General features: G+C 44.2%; 1 protein-coding gene across 2 annotated transcripts in view; it reads right to left on the reverse strand.

Annotated features, from left to right (window-relative positions):
* Window positions 1–1449: 1449 nt before the first annotated feature.
* COL1A2 (collagen type I alpha 2 chain) overlaps window positions 1450–25829 on the reverse strand; it is a 70763-nt gene continuing 46383 nt past the window's right edge. For both annotated transcript variants that reach the window (XM_083405315.1, XM_083405316.1), the window contains exons 30-50: window positions 23717–23824; window positions 22557–22610; window positions 22061–22114; window positions 19216–19269; window positions 19041–19094; window positions 18836–18943; window positions 16899–16952; window positions 16747–16800; window positions 15558–15719; window positions 13940–14047; window positions 12172–12279; window positions 10876–10929; window positions 10523–10630; window positions 8652–8705; window positions 7756–7863; window positions 6964–7017; window positions 6717–6824; window positions 5019–5265; window positions 4078–4268; window positions 3158–3400; window positions 1450–1901 (exon numbers count right to left, since the gene is read on the reverse strand). In XM_083405315.1, coding sequence (XP_083261441.1) covers window positions 1755–1901; window positions 3158–3400; window positions 4078–4268; window positions 5019–5265; window positions 6717–6824; window positions 6964–7017; window positions 7756–7863; window positions 8652–8705; window positions 10523–10630; window positions 10876–10929; window positions 12172–12279; window positions 13940–14047; window positions 15558–15719; window positions 16747–16800; window positions 16899–16952; window positions 18836–18943; window positions 19041–19094; window positions 19216–19269; window positions 22061–22114; window positions 22557–22610; window positions 23717–23824 — 2232 coding nt within the window. In that variant the 3' untranslated portion in view covers window positions 1450–1754. The remainder of the gene's footprint in view (window positions 1902–3157; window positions 3401–4077; window positions 4269–5018; window positions 5266–6716; window positions 6825–6963; window positions 7018–7755; window positions 7864–8651; window positions 8706–10522; window positions 10631–10875; window positions 10930–12171; window positions 12280–13939; window positions 14048–15557; window positions 15720–16746; window positions 16801–16898; window positions 16953–18835; window positions 18944–19040; window positions 19095–19215; window positions 19270–22060; window positions 22115–22556; window positions 22611–23716; window positions 23825–25829) is intronic.

Below are 25829 nucleotides of genomic sequence, written 5' to 3' on the forward strand. Positions count from 1 at the left end.
CACAAGGATGCTTCTGATCCTTTGCTGAAATCTAATTACCTTCCATTTCCATACCTTGGTTCTCGTCCTGCCTTCTGGAGGAACAGGAATCAAGCCTGCTCTAACTGTATGGCAGTTCTTCGATCTTTGAAGACAGCTAACATACACTTCTCAAGAATAAGCATACCCAGCTTTTTCAAAGTTGGCTTCCTGATCAATCATCATCCTTAAAATGTGGCATCCGAAACTGGGCTCTGTACTCCAAATGCAGTCTGCCCAGAGCCGAAACAACTTTGTTAAACTTTTCTTGTTGGAAATAAATACCTTTGAAATCAATGGTATGTCCTTTGTAGTGCACTTAATTTGTGTCACGTTGTGTGATGAGGACTGTGGCTTCTTTGAGGGTTGTGTGGCCTTTATGGATTTGTTTGTATGGAAAACAAAAGTAGAGAATACACCTGGTAAAAAGAGGTAACGCTGATGTAATTGCGAGTAGAATTTGAGGTTTGACTGGTTACGAACTCTGGAGTGGAAATTTTATTTGTGTCTCTTTCTAAAATAGATTGACGGACTTGATTGGGAAAGTGCTTTGTTTTACAGAATCAGAGCATATCAAAGATATATAAAAACAAGACAGACATTGGCTTATATGTATAGTTTGTTGGAAAGGGTATTAATTGGTGTTTAGTATATAGCAAGCAGTGGCCTATTCATTGTAATGAAGTTAGTAGTCTTTAGCATATTCAACCATCAGATGAACCAGAAAAACCAAAACACAGGGGGTTAGGTGTAGTCAAAACACATCAGAAGCACATCTGAATCTTGCTAACTTTGTACATTTTAATAGGGAAGAATCATGAGTTGGCAAGTAAACATTAGATGTGAAAATATCTCTTGAGGCATTTAAGCAAGGAACTTTACTCATTCAGTGGTTTCTTTTGGAACAGTGGACATGCTTTATTTCAATTTTTTTCACAATTTATTTAAACATCTCACATATACAAAATAGGTACAATTTGTTTTTGAGAAATGATGATTCCTTTTCTGCCCATTGTAGAGGATGAAAATGAGATTTAAAAGAACGGACACCTGATGTGGGAGAAGAGAATGGGGATGGGGTGGGAGAGAAACGACCCACATGCTTAGTCTGGGGGTGAGATGGGATAGTCTGACTTTATTCCGAGACAGATTCCAAAGAAACAATACAACTTAATACAGAAAAGTGGTGTGTTTTTTCTTTTCTTTTCTTATCCAAATGACTCTAGCACCATTAAAGTTCAAGTATTGGTTATATACTCTATAAGACTGAATCAGCACCTTTCACTTACGCACGGGACCAAAAGCACCTCAGATCATATGTATAAGAATGTGGATCACACTTGGCTTAGAAGTGTATGAGGTAGTTCAAACCTTTGGAAGTTGTGGTTTTAAACTTCCTCTGTGGAAGATAGTCAAAGGCCACAAGTGGTGCAGACTTTCAGGATTTTTTTATTTGGTTTTTGTTTTTTTGGTTTCGTTTTTTTACACAAAGGCTGACATTTTCCACAACAAGGTGACAAAATCTTGGGAAAAAAACACCTTCTGATTCCTTTTTGGGGCTGTATTAAATTGCATTGCACAACGTTCCAACAAATCCTTCTCCTCTTTCGCCCAGATTTTAAGCTAGTAGATGAACTGAAGAAATGGAAGGAGTCAGCTTTCAGTATAAAAGAAGAAATGGCAAAGAGAGAATACTTTTTTTTTTTTGGTTTTGTTTTAAGTTAGTTTTAGTTCATTCATTTGAAACAGACTGGGCCAATGTCGATACTGAATTCTTGATCAGGGCCACCAATGTCCAAAGGTGCAATGTCAAGGATGGGCAAGCGAGATGGCTTGTTTGTTCTGTATTCAATAATTGTTGAGCCCCATTTGTTCGTCTTTCTCTGCAAGATAGCAATAGCAAATAGTAGTCAGAACAGTTATTCAGGCACTGACTGATCACTGATTGATCAATAGGAGTTTTGCTTCACTTCCCTGCTACATACACCCACTAGTCCAACCCTCCGGCACATTTCACATCATCTAACATGCCAGGGGCCTCCTATCTCCATCCCATCACTTCTATTTCCCCTTCTCCTTTGCAGCACCACTGCCCAATTCTTGAACTAACACCACTCATACTCTCATGACATTTGCTTTTCAATCTGATGCCTGTACACTGGTGCTTTAGTAACAGCATTTTGTATGGGAGAGATGCACTCCAAACAGGCACTTTCAGCTTTTCTGTGAGTGCCTGCCATGTGTTCAAAGTTTTGCAAAAGACGTATTTCCTGTTCACATTTTGTGAAAAATTGCCTCTGTGTGTGCAGCAAGCACTACAGTCTAATGGGGGGTTTTATTGTAGAAAAGGCAGGGCAGGGACGAGATGGGTAGCACTGTACCAGTTAAACAGAGTTATTCCACAGGTCAACTAATTTATAGTCTTCGCTCTCCAGGAGTGCTAATTTTCCAAGGCCCATGTAACTGATACATGGTGGCTCTAAGTCAAGCTTTTCTTATAAATTATGTCTCTGACTACTGGGAATACACAGGTAGGGTGTGAAGCACCAATGGCAGTTTGCATGGATATTTGACTCCAGATATTTGACTCCTCTGTCACTAGCCAATGGCATAGCCAGCATGGCCCATGGTCAGGGTTGACATGGGTCGCAGAGCTTTACAGGCCGAGGAAGCCAGCGTTTGTCCACAGACAGTTTTTCCGGGTCATGTGGCCAACATGACTAAGCCGCTTCTGGCGAACCAGAGCAGCGCATGGAAACGCCATTTACCTTCCCACTGGAGCGGTACCTATTTATCTACTTGCACTTTGACGTGCTTTCGAACTGCTAGGTTGACAGGAGCAGGGACTGAGCAACGGGAGCCCACCCCGTTGCGGGGATTTGAACCGCCGACCTTCTGATAGGCAAGCCTTAGGCTCTGTGGTTTAACCCACAGCGCCACCCTTGTCCCTTGGTGTTACAATAGGGAGAGATTTTAGTAGTGCCTTTCACAGGTGCTTGAAAAAGCTGAAGACTTACCTTGCATAAACAAAAGAACCCTTAACGACTCCCTATTCTAACAAGTACATTAAGTGACCTGGCTCTGTAGGAGGGCAGTAATACTCAAAGATATTGATAAGCAGGAAGAAACTGGTACTTACAGAGCAGCCATCTTCAAGAACATCATACGTGAACCTGCTGTTGCCTTCAGCTCGGAGTTCGACATCGTTGGATCCCTGCACTAACAGAGCGCTCTTCCGGCTGCCTGTTTCTGCATCCATGTAAGCGATGCTGTTCTTGCAGTGGTAAGTGATGTTCTGGGAAGCATGGTTAGCCAGTAGTCGCATGAAGGCAAGTTGGGTGGCCATGTCCTTGGTGGTTACACCTTCCTCGTTGTACTCAAACTAAAAACGGAAGGGAGGGGGAAAGCTTCAGTCAAAAATCACACGCATATTATGAAATACATTTTGCACATAAGTTAACTTGGAACACCTTGGCCTCTGAAGGGCAAGGCAATTGGGGGGTGGGGCGGAGTACCACCAGCATTTGAGAAGAAATCGTCAAAACTAAGTTTTGTCCAAGGCCACTGGGAAGCTCACTGGCCAAAGAAGGAGCAGCAGCAGCAGCAGCAGCAGCAGCAGCAGCAGCAGCAGCAGGGCGTTTGTTTCCTCACCCCACTCAATCCCTATCCATGGCGATAATTCATAATGCTAAATGGAAGTTTGAGATTCAGAGGTGGTAGTCTTGGGGTGGGAAACCTGTGCAACTCCAGATGTCACTGGACTGAAACTTCCATAATCTCCAGATAGTCGCTATGGCTGGGGGACAATGAAGGATTGGAGTCCAGTGGGTCTGGAGGGTCACAAACTCCCTGTATCAAAATGCACCCTCTGTTGGAAGCAACATGTGGGAATAGATGGTTTGCTGGTCTGATCCAGCCGGGGAGCCCTTCTTATGAACAGGGTTAATGTATCTGTTGTGTGGATTAAAAAAGAATCAGCAGGGTTTTTGCCTTCCTTACTAGAATGTTTTTGGCCTTAGAGAACACATTTATCATAATGGATGCAGTATGGAAACTCACCTGAGTACCGCCATTCATCATTTCTCCAAACCAAACGTGTTTCTTTTCGGCAGGGTTCTTGCTGGTGTACCAGTTCTTAGCTGGGAAGCTTCCTGGATTGGCATGGATGCAAGTCTCACCAGTGGAGAAGTCACAATAAACTCTAATGGCATCCATGGTGCAGCCTTGGTTAGGATCGATCCAGTAGAAGCCTATCGTTTTAAAAAGCAACAGTAAGCCCATCTTCATGTTAAATACTCACACTGCTGCAGCCATAGGAACAGTACAAGTACGGACAATACAGAAACCTTAAATCCCCCCCTTTTAAAAATCACTTACATGTAACTAATGGTTATTGTTTAAATCTAGTTGTACCATTTATTAACTTGTTGATGTGAAGGGCTAAAAGTGGAGAGGAATTAGGTGTGGGTTTGGAACAGAAAGGAGGCGGAGATCCAGTAGTTTTAAATAAAAAGCCATAACCCCTGATATGGGCTTATTTGGGGGCTGGGGCTGGCTGTGTTGATAAATACAATTCCTGCAGTCTACAAGGAGAGATTTTATTATGCAGATGGAAAAGTTTGATCCTCCATCTGTTCTTAGCCCAACACAGCTGAGAGTTATGTGAGAGCAACAAAGACAGTCTAATGCAGGGGTAACCAACAGGATGCTCTGTAGATGCTGTCAGCCTACAACTCCCATCAGCCTCAGCCAGCACAGTCAATAGCTAGGGATGATGGGAATTGTTGTCCATCAACATCTGGAGGGCACAAACTTGGCTGTTCCTGGTCTAGTAGTTTGTCCACCTGCCTCTCCCTGCTACTACCAAAAGGTTTCCCAGACAAAAGGAAGAATGGCAGCTGCATGGACAAATGACACACACAGATTTCCATTGGCCACCCACCCACGAGTGCATTACATGGTCAGCAAGCCACTGGGTCAAGCATCTAGCACTAACATACCACTGGTCCATTCTGGGTGGCTGAGTCTTAAGTCACGGCAGGTGCGGGCTGGGTTCTTCCTGGAGCCTTCTGGGTTCAGGAGGGTCTCGACTTGGTTGTTCAATGATTTCAGGGTGACATCAACTTCAACGTCCTTGGGTCTAAGAGATGGCTGATCTGCCCGGTAGTATTCTGCATCATAGCCAATTTCGTATCCACCACCATTGGGACCAGGTGGGCCAGGGTGGCCAGGTGGGCCTGGTGGACCCTAAAAATGTTCAGAAATGAACATGCCTTTGTTTAAATCAAGTTCACTCGATTGTGCAGGAAGTCCAACCCCTTCTCCCCACGAAGAGCCTAAACACAGTGCAAGGTGCATCAAATGGTTCCTCTGGGGCCTATTATAAAAGTGGCCCATGTTCATTAACCCTAGTGATGAGGCAGTGGATGCTGGACACCAATCATGTAGTCTTAATGAAGCACTTACTAAGCAGAGAGTGTGGACTCTTTGCCTGGTTCAACATGACCGCTGTCTTGCAAGAATGAGGTCAAATGTAATATGAACACCAGACGATGGCCAAACAATGTTCCACATTAATTGAGTTTCTTCTACTTATGTTGCATTTTGAAAATTTAATGACTGGGAATGCAGCAGATAGTGGAGAAGAGGTTTGCTGCTGCCCCCCCCCCCCAAATCATAACTAAAAATCTGATCAGGCTTCTAACTTGTGCAAGGGACCTATGTGAGGACATCAGGGTCCCCTGATGCAGACATTTGCCCTCTAATATGTGAAGGGTGGCAGGGATTGGCCAAGTGACGTGACAGAGGGAGTGGAGATGGCAGGCACGTCCCTGCTCTTCCTCACATGTCTGGTAACTGTATAATGCCCAATTAGGGCTAGAAAGTAAAATAAAAGGGGAGCCATTTTATTTCAAGCATTTACAGGGCAATCTTACATCTGTTTACTCAGAAGCAAGTCCCATTGTGTTCAGTGGGGCTCACTCTCATGCAGCATGCGTCTGGAATTGTAGAACTTAAGAAAATAACATTTTCTTTTTTATTATTGGTTAAATTTCTATACCGCTTTTCATCTGAGGATCACAGGGCAGTTTGTAATAATAATAAATAATAATAATAATAATAAGAAGAAGAAGAAGAAGAAGAAGAAGAAGAAAATAAAAACAGCTTGGAAACAAACCCCCCCAATAAATTAAAAATAAAAACCCAATAAAGTTTCGCAAACTAAATGCACTAATAACACATTTGCTTGGAGGTTTTGGTTTGGGTTTTTTTAACATTAAAGTGGCATATACATTTTATGAAATAGAATAAAGAAACACTGTCCTATGCAGGTTTGGCCAGACGTAAGCTTGACTGCATTCTTTGGGGCTTCCTCCCAGGAAAACTGCATAGGGTTGCAACTCAAGCCTGTAATCCTGTGTCCCGGGGGTAGCCATTCAGTTGATGTGGGACTCCAGCTTGCATCAGCCTCAGCCCATGTGGCAATAATTGGGGGGGGGGGGGGGGAATGGAAGCTGTAGTTCAACATTATCCGGAGGGCCCCACATTGGCTACTCCTGCTATACACGCTTACCTGGGAGTTATCCCTACTGAATGCGGTGGGACTTCCTTCTGAGCAAACATGGAAAGCCGGGTGCCACTTGTGTTAAAATTGATGGTTTCAGCCCCATACCCTCAGCATCCAGTTTCATACTTACGGAAGGTCCTTGGCTACCCTGAGAGCCACGCACACCAGCAGGTCCAACAGGTCCAGGAAGACCGTTGCGGCCATCTTTGCCAGGAGGACCAGAAGGACCTGCAGGGCCCTGAAGGAAGCAAGCAAAGAAACACCCGCAGATTAGTACACCACCAAAGCAATGAAATGTAGAAATATATAATCACTTTTTACAAACAACAACAACAAGACTGTTCAATATCCCACACAAAGGGAGAGTGTTCACATACCCTTGGGCCAGCAGGTCCAGTAGCACCAGGTGAACCTTGGTCTCCATGATGACCCTGTTGAAAGGAGAGAGGTTTTTTAAAACATGATTTACTCCTGTATTAACCTGTTTCCATGCAGAATATTCATCCTTGCACAAATGGCAAATTCACGGTGGGGAGGGAATATAATGGAGGGCTTATTTTGATTCTCAAAATCTGTTTTTGTTTGAAACAAATAGGGCAGGGGTGCAGAAGGTAAGGAAACCTTGAGATGTTATTGAACCAACTCCCACCAGTCCCAGCCAGCCCAGGTTGTGGTCAGGGGGGATGGAAGTCGGAGGCTGAGGACTTCTGAAGGACGACTGGTTCGCTGTCCTTATAACAGGATGTCCAGTCCCATCCCTGAGAAACAGGAAGTGATAATGACGACAAACATGCCATTGAGCATATATGGTCTCTCGCCCCCCTCACTGAATAACCACCGCCTGCCCCCATGTATCTGGGCACTGGGGCAGGATTTCTAGATGGGCTTCAGTCATACACAACGTCTCTGCTTCTGAACATTAATTGCTGGCCTAATGGAAAGGAAATGCCAACAACTCTACAGAGAGCTGCTGCCAGTCTGAGTCGTCGATGTTGATCTCACTCCTTCTAGTGTGAAAAGGTAACACCACAGCTCCTTCACACAGACTAATCCCGAAGGGCCTTAGAACGTGCTACCAATGATGCAGGGACCTGTGAATGTGCTGATTATCAGGGAGGCTATATTATTTCTGTTGCTGTTTCGCCCCATTGTTCGGGCAACACACTTACAGCAATGCCAGGCAGACCCTGAAGTCCATTGTGTCCCTTGAAGCCAGGTGCGCCTCTGGGTCCCTTGTCACCAGGACCACCTTTCTCACCACGTGGACCTGCTGGGCCCTGTGGAGGGCACAAAAAGGCAAAAGTGAAAAACAGAATCTTTGCAGGGAGCTTTCTACCTGCAGAGTTTGCTTAGACACACACAAGTACGTTTGCTTTTGGAACATTTTCACATCTAGAAAGCAGATTTACCTCTGTTTAAAAACCATTCTGCTGAGCAAGGACTGCGGCTCAAAATGTCTCAGGGTCCCTCTCCTTTTTGCCAATCTGTTACTCTACCACTGATCTGGTCTAAGTAGGAACAGCCTGAGTCCTCGCTTGGGACCAGTGCTATTTTTCTAGAAAAAGAGGTGCTGGAACTCACCATGAATGCCTCCCTTGTTCTCTTAGAATGGTAATGGTGCCCACCTGAGAGGTGCTGGAACTGAGTTCTGGTGAGTTCCAGCTAAAGAAAAGCCCTGCTTGGGACTAGAAAGTTTCCTAAGCATTGGTTTTTGCTTATATCCAGCCTTAAGTCGTATAGCAGGTTGTGTCCATTTTGATGAGCCTGCATCTCAAAATTACTACACTCAACGCTTGCTTTCTCTTTGTCCTCAAAGGGCTCACAAGTCAATCACATAAGGAATGGGAGTTAGGCTAGGTACCCCACCATTGCAATCTTAAAACCTTTCAACCAAAGGGAAAGACTACTACCATATTCTAAACTTCCTACTCATGCCAAAATTTCCCCATGATCTATACAACCCTGTGACTTGATTTCCAGAACCCAGATCTCCATTCCTGTCCTCATCATGGGACTTCTTACCAAAAGGACATAATTACAGAAGCGAAACAAAATCCGAACTTACAGCAAGACCTCTTGCACCAGCAGGACCAGCAGGACCAGCAATTCCAGCGGGACCCTGAAATGGTGACAAAGCACAGTTAGAGAAACTGCTCACTGTAGATTGTGATGACAAAGCTCCCTTTCCTTGACCAACAAAGGAATGACCCAAGGGTGGCTCAATACATTCATAATACGGACAAGAACAGGAAGCACAAGTGATTCACACTTCATGTCCTCTATGTTTCTTTTGGCCACAATGCCCAAAGTGTGACTTTAGGTAGTTTTTGTCCCTTCCTTCATTGGAAGCACATGCTAAGGGAAGAGCTGGGATAGTTCAGTGCATTATCAAATGCACTGAACTGTAAGTTCAAGTCACTTGCACTTCATAGCAAATGGCTGCTGGAATGAAAGAGCATGCATGGCATTTTCAGAAGGCCCTGTTTTGGGAGGTCTGGTTACAAAGGGACTTCTGTTTCAAGGGAGCCAAAAAGTGTAACCGTACAGAGAACTAATGTCACAGCGAGGAGTGATGTGGCAGCTCACAGCCGCTTGACAACAGGTTGTCTTCATTCATTGGAGATGAAATGGGAAGCGCACTGGTACCACATCAATGAGAATCAAGAAGGAATACTGTGATCCCCGCTGCTTTCTTTTACAATGAATTGGCAGTAGTGGAATGTTCAGCAATACAGTGTAGGGCTTGGCCATAGTTTACAGGATGGTACTAGCCATTATGCCACGTTTTGGGTAGTGTAGGGCTCCCAAGCAAATAGTGGGCACCCACCATGCAGAAAACAGGGATGGAAGAACAGCACCACCCTACTATTCACTAAGCTTCAGGGTTAACACCTGTAATTCCCTTCCTCATCACAACACAGAAGTGCAAGGGCCAGATTTTAGGTCTGAGAAAAGCTGGAAGATGGAAGTCTTATTGATACAAGGAACAGAATACTCTTCTTATTGAACAGGATATAAGGGGAAAATACTAGATGGGATGAATGGTAGTTAGGGGAATTGTGCATGTGTAGACTGATGAGAGGGTGTGCTTTAGGGATCAGGCATTGAATGTAGACCAAAATATCATCATCATCAACGATAACGTTTCTCACGCTTTGGTAAGCCTTCAGGGCTCACAGCAGTAACAAAATTATCCCTCCATCTAATAGCAAACTCAGCTGGTGATCAACAACAGAACAGCAATCCAAATGGGGCCACTGAGAAAAGGAAGGTGCTGGTTTGTACAAAAATATTTAAGATGCACCCTCACTATAAAAACCCGGCTTAATAAGGACTGAGCATGCTCAGTGGCCACACAATTCTAAGTACCCACTGGAAGCAGGTGCAATGGAGTACCCTAGAAGACAGCATGGCTGGTCAACACTGGACAGGAGCAGTCCACACTGTGACGTTCTGCAGTAAATCCTACTTGCCTGGTATCTAACACCCAACCCATTCAATAAGCAGTTAAGTCTACTACAAAACTACAACAGGTCAACTAAATGCATAGAATCCCACCCCTTCCTAAAGGTTTTGGCCAAGCTTCTCAATGCCACCAGGTAGACTGCCTGTAGGGCTTCTCAGCGCGGGAGGCACCCATTGGTGGTGTAGCGGTTACAGTGTCAGACTAGGACATGTGAGACCAGGGTTCAAATCCTCACTAGGAAACGAAGCTCATTGACCTTGGGCCAGTCGCTGCCTCTCAGCCTTACCTACCTCACAGGGTTGCTGTGGGCATTAAACAAGGAAAAGGGGAAATCATGCATACTACCCTTGAGCACCTTGGAGGAAAAAGGTGCAATCAATAAACATGTCTTGGGGACCGAGCCTTTTGAATGCAGCCCTGATAGATTACACCTGACTTTTGATTTCATGAAATGGATAGAAGTCACATACAGGTTCGCCACGATTTCCAGGTTTGCCAGCAGGGCCAACAGAGCCATGGGGGCCAGGGGCACCGAGAGCACCAGCGGGGCCAGGGTTGCCAGGAGCACCACGTTCACCCTGGAAAGATGAAGGCAAAGGACAAATGGAAGACCTTCAATTTTTTTTATTTGCATTTTTAATACAGAGACAGAAAAGCAACACATCCCACCCGCCCTTCCGCCCACCCCCCAGTTGTACAACTTTCATATCAATCTCGACATACAACTAAATACCTGGAGACTTCCCTAAATGGAAGTCCAAAGGCATGAGCTTGTAGCAAGCACAGGCTCACTTCTGCCTAGAGAAGGGGGAAACGCGATTACCTTGTAACCAGGAGCACCATCACGGCCTGGAGCACCATCGTTCCCTGGATTTCCCTGTGAAGAAAAATATAATCTTAACATCACACACGACATGGAAAAAAAGCTTTACTGACAGGGGAATGACAGCGTGTTCTGTACCTCCCTCCTGCCCCCCAGCTCCAAACCACAGAACAGGTCCAAGTGGAATAATCTGCCACACTTTATTCTTCCATTGTGACCATTTCTCCCCTAATTACTCATTTCAGAGGGATGGATTTAGTTTATTTCTATATTTCTACACTTCTAGATTGATCCATTTTTTTGTACTCTACTTATGCATTTTATTTTATTACAGCTTTATTTCATCAGACCAAAAGTAATGGAATGTTCTGAGAACTGTGTGATTTTAATGGAAATATTATTCCCCCCCCCCTTCTTATCTTTTCATGTTATCATTTCTTCCTCACTGTGTACATGAAGGTAAAAAAAAAACCAAAAAACGGTAAAGGACCCCTGGACGGTTAAGTCCCATCAAAAGGAGACTACGGGGTGTGGTGCTCATCTCACTTTTCAGGCTGAGGGAGCCACATTCTCAATGGGCAAGTTTGGATAATCATATATTGGCTTAATAAACTACCTTATAAGTGAGCCTTTTGGCCACACATGAAGCCCATTCACTCTTCCCTTAGTGGCAAGAGGGGGAAAAAGATGATTATATATCACCCAGAAAACTTCATTCCTGATTGTACAGATCAGGAAATATGGCTAACATCTAAGGAACAAGACATCATATTAAGCCAATTTCAAACCATGGCTGAATATACTATCTTGCTCTAAAGCTGCTAACTGTAATTTTCAAGCCTACATGAAATGGGAAATTATAGTCAATGGAAGATTTCCTGGTTTGTTTTCTCACTCGCACAAAGGGAGGAACAAAATGGCCAAGTGTATAGTTCAGACCTCAGTTTATTAAGCTGAGACATGATTATCTGTATATGGTCACTGTGAGGTTTCCTACAATGGCAGCTAGTGGAGCCTGGGGATGCATCACTTTATAGGATCAAGTGCATTGCTGTCAACGACTTCCAAAGCACACTTCAACATGCAAAGTACATTACATCTGCTATCCTATTCATTGATCCCACTTCCATTTCACTGAATTAAAAAATTAATCACAAACAAACAAAAACCTTCATGTGAAAGAAAAGCAGCTGTGTTAAATAACCTTCAAATGTGATTTTAAATGCTGCTGAAAATTTAGAACTCCACCTTCCCCACCTCTATTTCCCCCACTTATGACCCAAAAGGTATACTTACATCACGTCCAGCTTCGCCCTGGGCACCATTCACACCAGGGGAACCCACGGGACCAGATGGGCCACGGGCACCTGGGGGACCAGCAATACCAAGGGGTCCAGGCTCACCCTAAAAACAATAGCAGGGATACATTTCATTGCTGTTCGTATACTTAACTAGCAAAATATTCAATACATCCTATTTGCCATTCATTATTTGACTACTATATATGCTTGATGCTCTACAGCAGGGGTGGAAGAATCTTTTTAGCCTATGGTTACCAGATGTCCCCGTTTCCTGGGGACAGTCCCCAGATTTACAAATCTGCCCTCGGACAAAATCCCCAGAATGTCCCCAGATTTCATTTAATGTCCCCGGATTTATATTTTAAGCATTGTAGATTTATTAGTAGGGAATGAATGTTGCGTGACTGGTTCAACAGCACAAGACACATCATATGGGGACTTCCGGCGAGGCAAAATGGCGGGTGCCACAGCAGCGAGCAGCTCCTAAAGCCAGCCAGGGCAACTGCGCCACCAGGCTGGCTCTGGGCTGCTGAGACTGCCACTGCTGCCACCACTGCCGAGGGGGAACTGGGGACGCCCCGTACGTCAACTGGGGGAACCGCTGACATCAAGTCGGGAGTGAGAGCACCCAGCCACCTGGCCGACTGCCCAGGGGCATCCCGGGGCCAGGAAAACCCTGGCGGCGACACGGGAGAAGGAGGAGAGGAGAAGAAGAAGGAAGAGAAAGAGGAAGGAGAAAAAAGAGGGGAGCCCCAACCTTGCCGCACTGCTGCCACCGCTGAGGAAGAGAGGTAGGAGAGCACCGGGAGGGCAAGGACAGGTGGCCGAGCCCAGGCCCAACCCGAGCCTACTCCATGGCTGCTAGAGCTCCAAGAGAGCAGGCCGGGGCCCAGAGGAGATCACAGAAGAGAAAATATTATTTCTTATTTTTTAAAAAACCAACTTTTTAAAAAATAACTTTTTGTCTGTCTTAAAAAAAAAGTGTCCCTAGATTCCTTGGAAAAAATCTGGTAACCTTATTTTATCCCAGAATGTTATCTCCTTACCCACCAGCCGCTGGTAAGCCAAGTTTGATGTCACAATGATGTTAGGTGAGGGGTTTTTTTTGCCTGTAGGGGTCTCCAAAAGCCCCTTTCAAAGTGCTATTTAGCACAGTACTTTGAAATGGGCTTTGCAGGTACTACTGGTCAGCAGTGCCTGCAAACTCCCTTTTCACCTGAGCCAGGTATTTACCTGCCCAACACCAGACATCCTATAGGATGTTCTACACCGCAGCTCAACAGAAAGCAGCTCTTGCTCATGATACATGTGCAGACTAAACTTCTGAGTCTGTTCCGGCTATGGCGGTGCAAGCAAGAGTTTCCACTGCCAAGGCAAAAACGTGATTGGTTGAACAGCTGACAGGGCAGGACCATATAACTGGTTCCCACTTGCCAAGCAGCAGCCAATCCCGGACCTTCCTTCAGGGAATTTCTGGTACATGTCCTGCCAGAATGGTACAGTCACCCTCAGGAGGCAGCTAGCTTGAGGGCATCAGGTGAACTCCCACACCAGCATTGGTACCCAATGGCACATCCTATGAAACAGTGCCACAACGCACTTGTAGGAGCAAGCCATGAGACAGAAGCACACAACTCCAAAGGAGCAACTTTACACTGTGTTTCTCCTCCAGGTTAAAAAAACTAAGAGTTCAGCATTGAATTCTAATTCCAGACAAAGCATATCTGCCACCTAGCTGAAGACTTGGCAAAGATGGTACTCACAAGTGATCCAGCAATGCCTGGGAGACCACGTTCTCCTCTGCTGCCAGGAATACCAAGGATACCAGGAGCTCCAAGAAGACCTTGAGGACCAGGGGAACCAGGGGCACCCTACACAAAGAAAAGAGCAGAATAAAATTTTCAGATCCTATTTGCAGACTAGCAAACTTCCAATTTGTAACATAAATGAAACTGGTTCTTCCCGTCTCCTTTGGAAACTTAATTTCATCTCAGATGTGCACGTATCTCTTCTGATGTACTCAGATTAAGGTTATCCAGCCTTCTTAAAGACAAATCAGGCAGCCTGTATCCTTGCCTTGAAATCCTTATTCTGTTTCAGATCATCTTGTTTAAGTTTGGGAATGGGACCGCATGGCAATGCCAGAATAAGCCTAATGGCCTCAACAGCAAATCAAATTAAAACATATTCATTATTTGCCACTTGCAGGGCCAATGAAAGCAGCAGAAAGTTGCCACACCTGGAGAATGCAGTTGCCACACCTGGAGAATGACTAGCAATTCTCAGTGGTGGTGTAGGCCAATGACATCATTGATCCATGGTGGATTATGCTAGCCATTCTCCAGGGGCAGCACCTAGAACCAGCAGCCCCCCCCCCCCCCCGTCTATCAAGTGATGCCCTTTGCTAACAGGCACTGATTCCTTCCTTAAATTGTCCAAATAAGGCTATTGACCTTATGGTTGTGAATTCAGCCAACGGCTACAAAGATTTAGCTTAGAATTTGCTGAGACCAATTTATATGCACATCAATACTTTTGTACTATTTGATGCAAGGACAGATATTTTCAAAGTATTCACTTAAATGCATTTTTTCTTTTTTTAGACTAGTCACAAGAGATTTGGGGGTGTGAGCCACATCATCATCCGGTGCAATGGGCAATCCATTGTGTCCAAACATTTTGTGGAATTCTTGCCCTGGCTACCATGGAAGGTTGAAAGTCCACACAATGCACAGAATTCTGGAGCCCTAAATATTGAAAATCAAGATTATATATATCCTTGACTTCATCCTGCTACTTAAGGATGGGCTCGTATAAATAAAACAACTTCAAATAAATAAAGGTTGAATAGGACCTTGCTGAAAGCAGTCCTACTGAGAGCAGCAAAGCTCATGAAGAAAGTGACATATTCCCCTGGAGTAAAAAAAAGAAGCAGAACTCAGAGAAGCCATGTCACTCCAATCCAGCAGAAGACCTGAATGGTACTGATGCATTGGTTTATGTCTGCATGTACTTAAAAGGGACATTCCTATATGCTTTGAAGAACACACACTCATGGGCTGTGTTGGCTGATGTCTGTATTTCTGAGAAATACAGCAAGAATGACTAACACAGCCTTGGCCAACCTGGTGCCTCTCTCCAGCTGTTATGGACTGAACTTCCATAAGCCCCAGGCAGCATCGCTGTGCTGGCTGAGGACTGATGGGAGTTGTAGTTCTGGAGGGCATCAGGTTGGTGAAGGCAGGCCTAAGAACTGGTATTCAGGCATGACTGATCTGAACCGTTTTTAATTCTGAATTTTACCTTGCTGAACAATGGGTAATAATGATGATAATGAAAATGATGAAAAGGAAGGAAAATGAATTATTTGTAATAACTTACAGCAGCACCACTTTCTCCACTTGGACCTTTCTCTCCACTGAATCCAGGTGGCCCAACAATACCAGGTTCACCAGCACGGCCAACTGGACCAGTGTCACCACGTTGGCCTCTGATACCTTCTTTGCCAGCTGGGCCAGGAGGGCCAGGGGGACCAGTGATACCCTAGGGATAAAGTAGACAGGTAAATAAATGCCCATGGTTACATTGCTGGTGTAACCAGTTCACAGAGAGCAAAATATTAAACCAGATAGCAAAGAACTGCCAAAAATTCTTGGTGATAAACAAGACAACAACAACACCACAACAACGACTAATCTTGGTGGTGGTGATTTTAACCATGCAGGATTACAACAAGCTTGCTCCTGAGGATCACATGGAATCAATGGACTCCTTTCGTAGAGGTTTCTATATACAGGGGACACTTTCCACAGCGACTTGTCCAGTTGAGGAATTCCAGGAGCTCTGCCATAGAAACTTTACACATGGTGCAGGATTCTGGAGCATGTTCTATCCAAGGATCAGTGGGATATGATATGCAAATGTGTACAAGAGAACTCCAGGAGCACACTTCAAATGAAAGCAAGTGTTAGGGAGGACAGGACGGGACAATATGGAGTAAAGAGTGAGGAGGGATGCTTACATCCCCCACCCCCGTAACTTTACAGGAAGCTGGTTAATCCAGCCTCTCTCCAGCCAAATGTTTAGGCAATATTTTTGTGAGAGAAAAGTAGTATGCAAATTTGTGGGTGGAAAAGCAATTTCAAGGAGGGGGATTTCAGATGAAAAGAGGCTGTTGGGGAAGGGTCAAGCAGCCTCCCACCCAAATTCCCTTCTTCTAGTGCTGCATTGAGTAAAGGAGAGAGGAGTTTTCTTAGTCACATTCATTCATATGCACTGTATAGATAACCCTTCTGTTAAACCAGGGTTTTGGGAAGGCCTGTTGAGCCTAATTGTCACCGTGTCATGTACTCAATGGCTGCATATTTGCTGGAGAAGGTTGGTAGTGATGGATAACTTTCACAGAAGCTTGCCCACTACTTCAGATCTTTTCGAACAACTGTTGACCAGGTTCCAAAGAACCCCAGTTATCCAGGCTCGTTCTTTACAAAGAGGAATTAGAAGCACCAGACCCTGTATGTCTTCTACCTTGTTTAAATTTACAGATGGAGTGTTCTCAATGGCTACTTACAGCGGGGCCAGGGGGTCCGGATCTTCCAGCAGCACCAGGGAAACCAGTGACACCCTGTTGGGGGGAAAAAGATCAATGAAGAGATCAGGACTTACAAGGACCAGTAGGAGGGTGGATGTAGGAGCATTAACATAATAAGTTTTTACACTTACAGGTGGACCAGAATCACCACGACCTCCAGTGGGACCAGCAGGGCCAACGGGACCCTATATACAAGAAGAAAGAGTAGGAAAAATGATGATAAGTAGAGTACTGCAAAGTTCTACCTGTCAAATATTGGCTTGATCATGATTGGAGTTAAAAATTAATGAAAGCTATGCTACTGACTTATTGAAAGGAGGATCAGACACTATTTCATACTCTAATGCAGGCATGGGGAACCCTGTGGCCCTCCCAGTGATGCTGGTGTTGGGACTCCAATGGCCAATGTGGTGGGATGATGATGGGATTTGTAGTCCAGCAACACACCACTACTTTGTAACAGTAGTCATAACGTGGACAAGACGCCATCCCAAAGTTGCTAACTTGGTTTTGAAGAGTGTTGACATTACCACTACCTCGTACATGAGATAATTTTTCTAAGAACAGTGGTGGTTCATATACTACCAACCACAGGCAGAAAAATTAACATACGAGTTACAGTGATCAATCAGTTGTTGTTGGCACCCATCTGTCTCGAGAGACAATGGAGGAGTGTGCCATTGGGGGTAAAGTCAAACTGTTGGGAAGTTACAGCGCCTGCTGTGGCTGTAGAAACCAATATGGGAGAGACATGTTTTGTTGCAGCTGGGACAGATGAAGGCAGCTGGTTTCGCTGCACCATGGCATTTCTTCTTTCTGCACTCCTCCCAGCGGTCATTTCAGTTCAGTCATTTCACTCATATACTCTTCAAAGTACTACTCTTCATTCAATGAATTGATAATGCTTATGATAATTGGATTATCAGTGATATACCAGGAGTGCTAGTACAGTGGTACCTCTGGTTACATACTTAATTTGTTCCGGAGGTCCGTTCTTAACCTGAAACTGTTCTTAACCTGAAGCACCACTTTAGCTAATGGGGCCTCCCGCTGCGGCCGTGCCACCGCCATGTGATTTCTGTTCTCATCCTGAAGCAAAGTTCTTAACCCGAGGTACTATTTCTGGGTTAGCGGAGTCTGTAACCTGAAGTATATGTAACCTGAAGCGTATGCAACCCTAAGTACCACTGTAAAGATAAAGGGACCCCTGACCATTAGGTCCAGTCATGGCCGACTCTGGGGTTGCGGCACTCATCTCGCTTTACTGGCCGAGGGAGCTGGCGTACAGCTTCCGGGTCATGTGGCCGGCATGACTAAGCCGCTTCTGTCGAACCAGAGCAGTGCACGGAAATGCCGTTTACCTTCCCGCCAGAGTGGTACCTATTTATCTACTTGCATTTTGACGTGCTTTCGAACTGCTAGGTTGGCAGGAGCAGGGACCGAGCAACAGGAGCTCACCCTGTCGTGGGGATTCGAACCGCCGACTTTCTGATCAGCAAGTCCTAGGCTCTGTGGTTTAACCCACAGCACCACCCGTGCATGTCAAAACTCCTCTGGAAATACTGTATATACACAATCTACCCAGAAAGATGGCCACTTGTATTGGTTCCTTACCACCAATCTATAGCATTTATATATTAACTCTTTGAAAATAGCTTATAGGGAAGGAGTAAGGACCAAGTAGTTGCTGCTGGAATACAAGTCCCACCATTCCTGACCACTGGCCATGCTGGCAGGAGTTGATTGGAGCTGGAGTTCATCAACATCTGGAAGGCCACAGATTCCACACCCCTGCAAGGTTTACCTAAATCTGAATTCCTCCAAATGTAGTGCAGAAGGCAATCCAGAATTTCATCCTTTTGGGAATGGCATGCTTTGTTCCTGCTCTTTGGGAAAGATCCTAGGCACTTCACAAATCAGCCTAACAGTAATTCTAGATTTGAACCATACAAGCATCTGCTTCACAGCTATGCAATGGGTTTATGGATGTAGCACTATGAAATCCAAAGAGACTACACAGTTTGATCAGAAGGTGAGGAGAGTTTAATATAAAATTCATTTGACTTACAGAGGGGCCAGAGTTGCCAACAGACCCGACAGCACCTTGTGGGCCTTGTTCTCCTTTAGGTCCTCTCTGTCCTCTTTCACCTTTAGCACCGGTCTGACCAGCTGCACCCTTAAAAAGTCAAGAGGGGAGAAATGTTACTCAAAATACATTATAGCCCCAAACTATTAAAAATCACGTGAAAGCCAATCTTTCCCTTCATACTTACAGGAGGGCCGGCAAATCCAGGAGGACCAGCAGGGCCAACCTCACCACGTTCACCCTATGGTAGGGGAGGAGAACCAAAACACATCCCAGTGAGAAAAGCTAATCACCATTTCATATCAAAGCTTCCGAGAACCTGTTCGTATCACACTTTTAAAAGAAATTATTCCACTACTTACAGAACTTCCACGAGGACCAGCAGGGCCAGCGGGGCCAGCGGAACCGGCTTCGCCCTAAAACAAACACACAAAGGATTCATGTTGCTAGGATATGCACCAGGCCGTCTTCTACTGCAACTCCATGGCTGAAGGAAGAAGCATCTACCCAACAGCCTCTTGGTGATCCACTGATGCAACTCAAACCATCAGGTGCCACAGGCAAGAGAGCAGGTGCATTGCAGCAGGGTGCCTTCAGAACAAATTGATCCCAATGGCTTGGGCATAAGAGCCACAAACAAGGGTTTAATCCATCCATCCATCCATCCATCCATCCATCCATCCATCCCAAGGCACTTTTGGCTAGTTTGCCATATTTCATTTGCCATATTTCATTTGCCATTTGGATATGAGGCAGAAAGGTAAGTTAAACTCATTGGTGTTCTATTTAGGCCCTGTAAAAATGTGTTCTGTCCCCTTAAATTACAGCCCAGACTCCTCATTGCCTCTAAGACAAAGATAGTGAGAAGGGTGTGTAAATAACAATAACAGAGTAGGCGCAATGCCATCTTTTAAAATGTAATCCTTTCCCTCCAACATTTTTTTAGCCATGCTTAACTTCTTTTCAATCAAATAATGGCCATGAATTCAAAGTGCCATGTTAAGGATGTGCAAGCGTTCTTTGCACTGAAGGCTCCTATGCCATGACAAAATGGTAGTTGTTTGCTTGTGATCTTGGTGTCGGGGGAAGCTGCTGTTTGAAAAATGTAAGCCAAATAAAATCTCTCTGGGGGCACCGTATGGAACCAGTTAGACCATTCATTTCCAGTCATTGGTCTTGACCCCAGATCTTAACAGATATAAAACCATACAGACACAGGTAAAAAGCCAGGTAGCCATGCAGCCTACAGTTATCACCCAAGAAGGGGAAAAAATAAAATAAAATCATGAAAAGTACAGTTCGAGCCTTAAATTTTAAGTGTGTTCAAGCAATTGTCCTTATAAGCCTCCGCCTGAAATGGCATGAGAGCAAGGAGCCCCAAATGGCCACCGTTGGGGGGGGGGGAGAGACAGGATGTCCTGTTTTTTTCCAGGGCAGTTGACACGTATATTTTACTAGGGATGTAGGGATGTTCCTTCAACCATTTCATTTCCTGGGGAATATTTACATTTTTAGGGTGTTTTCTGAATTATTCTTATTCTTATTCTTATTTAGTTATATCCTGCCTTTTCCCCAAACTGGGACTCAAGGCAGCTTACAGATGAAATAGAAAAAGCTAAAAACATAGAAAAGATAATCATTAAAAAGCAACTAAACACTAACAGAATTAAAACTAGATGGACAGATCTATTAAAAACATAGATAACAACAACAATAAAAACAGCACAGCACCAGCGCCTTCCTTAAAAACAGTCAGTTCCTAAAAGCCTGTTGGAATAGGAAGGTATTCACCTGCTGATGGAATGACAACAAGGAGGGAGCCAGTCTAATTTCTATAGAAAAGTCTGAGAGCATAAATAGGGATTAATCTAAAGCCAGGGTGTTCACCCTGTTGCCTTCAAGATGTTGCAGAACTGCAACTCCCATCAGCCTCAGCCAGCACAGCCAGGGATAGATAATAGGAGCTGTAGTTCAGCAATATCTGGAGGTTCCCCATCCCTGATCAATGATTTAGGCTGCAATCCTATACCCACTTATCTGGGAGCAAGACCCACTGAACTCGGTGTAGACGTGTGCAGGATTGCAGTGTTAGAGTTGAGTTAATTGGGCCTAGTGCAAGAATGGGGAACCAGTGGCCCTCCAGATATTTTTGGACTACAGATCCCATAATCTCTGACCATGATGGTTCAGGTTGATGGGAGTTGGAGTCCAAGAACATCTGGAGGGCCACAGGTTCTCCATCCCTGGCTTAGCAGATAGCATATTTGGCGGAGGCAAGGAAAAAATGGATTCAAATCTTCGCTCAACCTTCGGCTGACTGTGTTCTTATGGGCATGCCATTTATGCTCATTTCTCCATCTGTAAAATGGGACTATTAATAACCACAGATGGTGAATAAGATAATTACTAGGAGGCTCTTTGGACAGGAAGAAATGTTATAGGAATAAGCAGTGCTTTTTTCTGGGGGGTGCGTAGGGGTACATATACCCCTAAACATTTTGTGAATCTTTGTACTTTTGTCCATTTACTGTATTTATTTTTCCAGATTTGAACTATAAAGTGGTGATTTTCTTGAGTCAAAATGAGAGTACCCCTAAACATTTTTTTTTTAGAAAAAAAGCACAGGGAATAAGGAAAAAATAGGATAAGACCCAATGTGTAGGACTGCACTGTAGGTCTTGTTTTAACTTTCTCTGTTGTATGTAACTTTTCCCTACCACTAAGATATTTTAAAATATAAAGCGGATTATAAATGCTTTCACACAAACGAACATCTTGATATTTTCCCCATTGTGCTTTATTTGGATGCTGTAACATTGGAGGAGTGAATCTCAACCATGAGAAGCTGCCTTATACCACTAGCTCAATACTGTCCACATTGACAGCCAGGAGATAGTTCAGTCGGTAGAGCATGAGATTCTGGATCTCAGGGCCATGGGTTCGAGCCCCACATTGCCCAAAAGATCCCTGCACCGCAGGGGGTTGGACTGGATGACCCTCGTGGTCCCTTTCGACTCTACAATTGTATGATTCTGATCCAGGAATTCTGTGATCCAGGGTTTCAAGCAGGAGTCTTTCTCTAGCCCTACCTGGAGACGCATTGAACCTGGGACTTTTACATGCAAAACACATGCTATACCACTGAGCAATGGCTGCTTCCCATACTAAATGCAAGCCTGCTAAGCATCCGAAAAGTCTGCCACTTACTCTTTCGCCAGTACTTCCAGCAGGGCCAGGAGCACCAACTGCACCAGGAATACCCTGAAAAAAATCAAGCAGAATTACAGGTTTGAATCTAGGGTGCTTTTTCTCCCCATGTTAAACCCACACCAGAAGAAAATTATCCAAGCTATGGATAAATTGCACAAATGAAAAAACGACACATTTAGTTTTTGTTTTTTAAAAAGGTTTTGTATTGTTTTCAGGTTTTTTGGTTTTTTAATCCAGCATCAGAAATCAAAGTAATAGTTGTCCAGAAAAGTTGCATTAACTTCCTTAATAATACCAGTGACATATTTTCAAGATCTTCAGTGATCTAAACTTACTTCAGGCTAATATCACCGAAGGTTAAGGGTCTGGGTGCAGAATTAATGGGCTATGTATTGGGACCTAAATCCAATTATTTTTCTCTCCCCCTCTTGATTACTAAAAGGACTGAATGCTTGGCTCCTAGGAAATAAAGCAATTTAAGAAGTATACTTACCCGTGAACCATCTCTTCCTGAAGTTCCGGCTTCTCCTCTGAAGCCTGTTGGACCCTGAAATGAAGCAGGATGCAGCATGAATTCTGAGCCTCACTGTCTAATTCAGAGGCTTTCAACCTTTTTGAGTCCATGGCTCCCTTAACCAACTACATTCTTTCTGTGGCACCCCTCTGGGGCTCAGGATCCCAGTTATGTCACCCTTTGCCTGCAGAGCCGGCAGCCCCTCACCCTTTTTCAAACACTCTCTGTTGTGGAGTGTTCCCTTAGCCCTCTCCCCTCTCCTTGGGAGTCCTCTATTATTTCCTTATTTTCATTTTTCATGTCTGTTGCGTCTTTATTTTCTCCCCCTTTGCAACTACCAATGCTCTGGGTTGCCAGTGGAGATAAAAATCCTCTTAGTTGTGTCTTCTGCAGATGGGAAAAAACACCCCTATTTTCCTCCATTTTTACTGAATCCATAAACCAGACATTTCTAATATCAATGTCTGGAAAAGAAATGGGATCCATACTAACAAGAGAGTTGAAGGTTACAAACACCTCCCAAAACACCTCCCAGTGAACTCAGTTCATCAAATAATTATTGCTAGCTCCCTCAAGATCATCTAATATTTTTTATTTTAAAAATCATGAATAACATTATGAAATGAATTTTAAATGTAGTCAGCAGAAGGCATGCTTTTGTAGACAGGAATGGAAGTGTTTAGCACTTGCCATTACCATATTTCCCACTAAGCCAATTACTTGCAGATGCCTATGATGTAGCGTCCCTGGAAAACACAGTCTCACTCACATATGTACTCAGCTTTGAGTCTTGATAAACTAAACCAGAATAACAACAAATTAATTGACAGAATTAAACTTGCGGATCACTTATTACACAGAAGTTTTCCAAGTGACTTGCCGCATATGATTCTAAGCCAGGAAAACTGAGCCTAAGACTTCCTACTCCAGCACAAGTGCTTAAAATGGGGTCTCTTGATTACTCTAGCTACTCAGGGACCGAACCTGGGGTCATCAGCTTACAAAGCATGGGCAGTACCAGTGAGTAGCCACAGCCTTTCCCCACTGAGGAAGACCTTGCAATTAAACTACACCAGGGGCGACTTTGCGAATGTGATGAATTGTTGCTCAGCAATCAGCTTGCCTCTTATTGGCCTTACCTTTTCGCCTTTGCCTCCTGGGACGCCAGCAATACCTCTCTCGCCAGGCATTCCACTGGGACCAGCAGGGCCTGGGGTACCAGCAGCACCAGCGGCACCAGGTTCGCCCTAGGAGAGCAGGAAAAGAAAGATTCAATCTTCAAGAGCTCTAGGGGGAAATGAGCCACATGCTTCACTGTGTTGCTTGCAAATAGCTATTTGTTAGTATTCTGAAAGGTACTGCATTTCTGAATATCGCTGGGGGGAAAATACTCTCTGCAGTAGCTGCCCAGGTGTGGAGGTGATGTTTCTTATCACGTGACATTCAAATGATCCATTCTCCAAACATGCAGGTAAAAGCAGCTGAATACATCCTAAGCAAAAATGTCTGGTTTGGGATAGGTCTAATTAAAATGGATCGATTCGGAGGATGTCTTCTGGGTGTTCAAAATTAACCCGATATGAGATTGACTTCATTATCATCTTGGCAGCATCAAGGGATGCCAGGAACCATGTGAATTATATTTCCCAAGGGTTGTATCTAACTAAGCTATACTCACCATTGAAATTGATGGGCCTAAGCTGGTCATGCCCTTTGTTTTTATTGGGTCTTCTCTGAATAGGAATAACCCCAGAATAGCTCAGTCAGTAGAGCACGAGACTCTTCATCTCAAACCCCACATTGGGTGAAAGATTTCTGCATTGCAGAGGGTTGGACTAGATTACCCTCATGCTCCCTACCAACTATGATTCTAAGAAATCTATGAAACACTGGATACAGACATGTGCTTTCTGTCATCCCTGCAGCGACATCTAGGGCTTGAAACCTGATAGCCAACTAGCAATACTTTTCTAGAGACCCCTGTGTACTGCTACCACCCCTCAATTTGATTAAGGGGTAGAGAAACCAAAAATAGATCCATTACAGGTTGACCAGGACTCCAGATCCAGAATCAACGGGCAGGGTGGAAATTTGCAGAAATCAATCACAGAGCATCCCTGTACATGTCTGGACTCTGCCTCATCACGAATGCTGCAGTGAAAAGTATCATCCTAACAGGGGCGTAGGAAAGAGCGGGGGCGGGGGGGGGGGCGGTCCACCCCAGGTGCCATCATGGAGTGGGGTGATAAATTAGCAAGGAACAATTACTGCCCTACTAGGGCGGTTCATAAAAAACTTTTTTAAAAAAATGCCTGCTCCAAAGGTCATATCTTACTACACTAGGGATTATATACTACATATGAAATTTCATGCATATCAGTTAATATCTTGACCCTCCTCCACAAAAATAGCTGTTTACTTGGCCGTTTTCCTTTGTCATGAAGGCTGAACTTTCAACAAAGCCTTTGCTAGATTCTTTTCGGGCACCTGCTAAAAGCTTTCTTCTTTAGGCAAGCATACCTAGATGCTTAGGAAGTTGAAGTAATTTTCATCTTAATATTTTAGCTTGATTTTTTCTTGATTTTACTACTGTGGTTTTTTGTTTTGTTTTGGTAAACCACTTTGCAGGTTTTTAAAAATATTTTTTATTAAATAAATAAACAATAAATATGAATAAAATAACACAAGCCAAAACACAATCCATCCTGTAGATTTAAGTATCTGTCCATTGTTGCCTACTTGTTATCAGAGGCTCAGAATCCACATTCCTTTGTAAGAAAATATGAAATAACAAAACTATTTTTGCAGGCAAAACACACACACACAAAATGTGTGTGGGGGTGACAAGAATTTTCTGCACCTCTACATCCTAAAGCCAGAACTAGTAAGTATATATGAAGCTGCAACTATGCCACAAAAGTAGAAGAAAAGGAAGGCTCAATCTCTGATCTAGACAAAGCCACATGACTGACAAGCTCCAGATACATAATGAGGATTCCAGGCCATGTTCATCTAACAGCATCCTACACAACCCCTACGCAACAACCTCATTTGAAATTTAAGAGGGTGTTCTAAAGCACCTATTAATGCCAAATAAAAAGCTGCTACTTGGTCAACAGCAGGCTTGTTGACAAGCTCTTGAGTTTGCCTCTGGTGGGTTCTCTGTATCACAAATGCCCTTTCTAGAACAAGGGTGGTGAGCACCTAGCCCTTTAGATGTTGAATTACAACTCCCTTTATGCCTTGCTGGCT

Source organism: Podarcis tiliguerta (genome assembly GCF_965153285.1).
Source record: "Podarcis tiliguerta genome assembly, chromosome: 12".
Classification (NCBI taxonomy): Eukaryota; Metazoa; Chordata; class Lepidosauria; order Squamata; family Lacertidae; genus Podarcis; species Podarcis tiliguerta.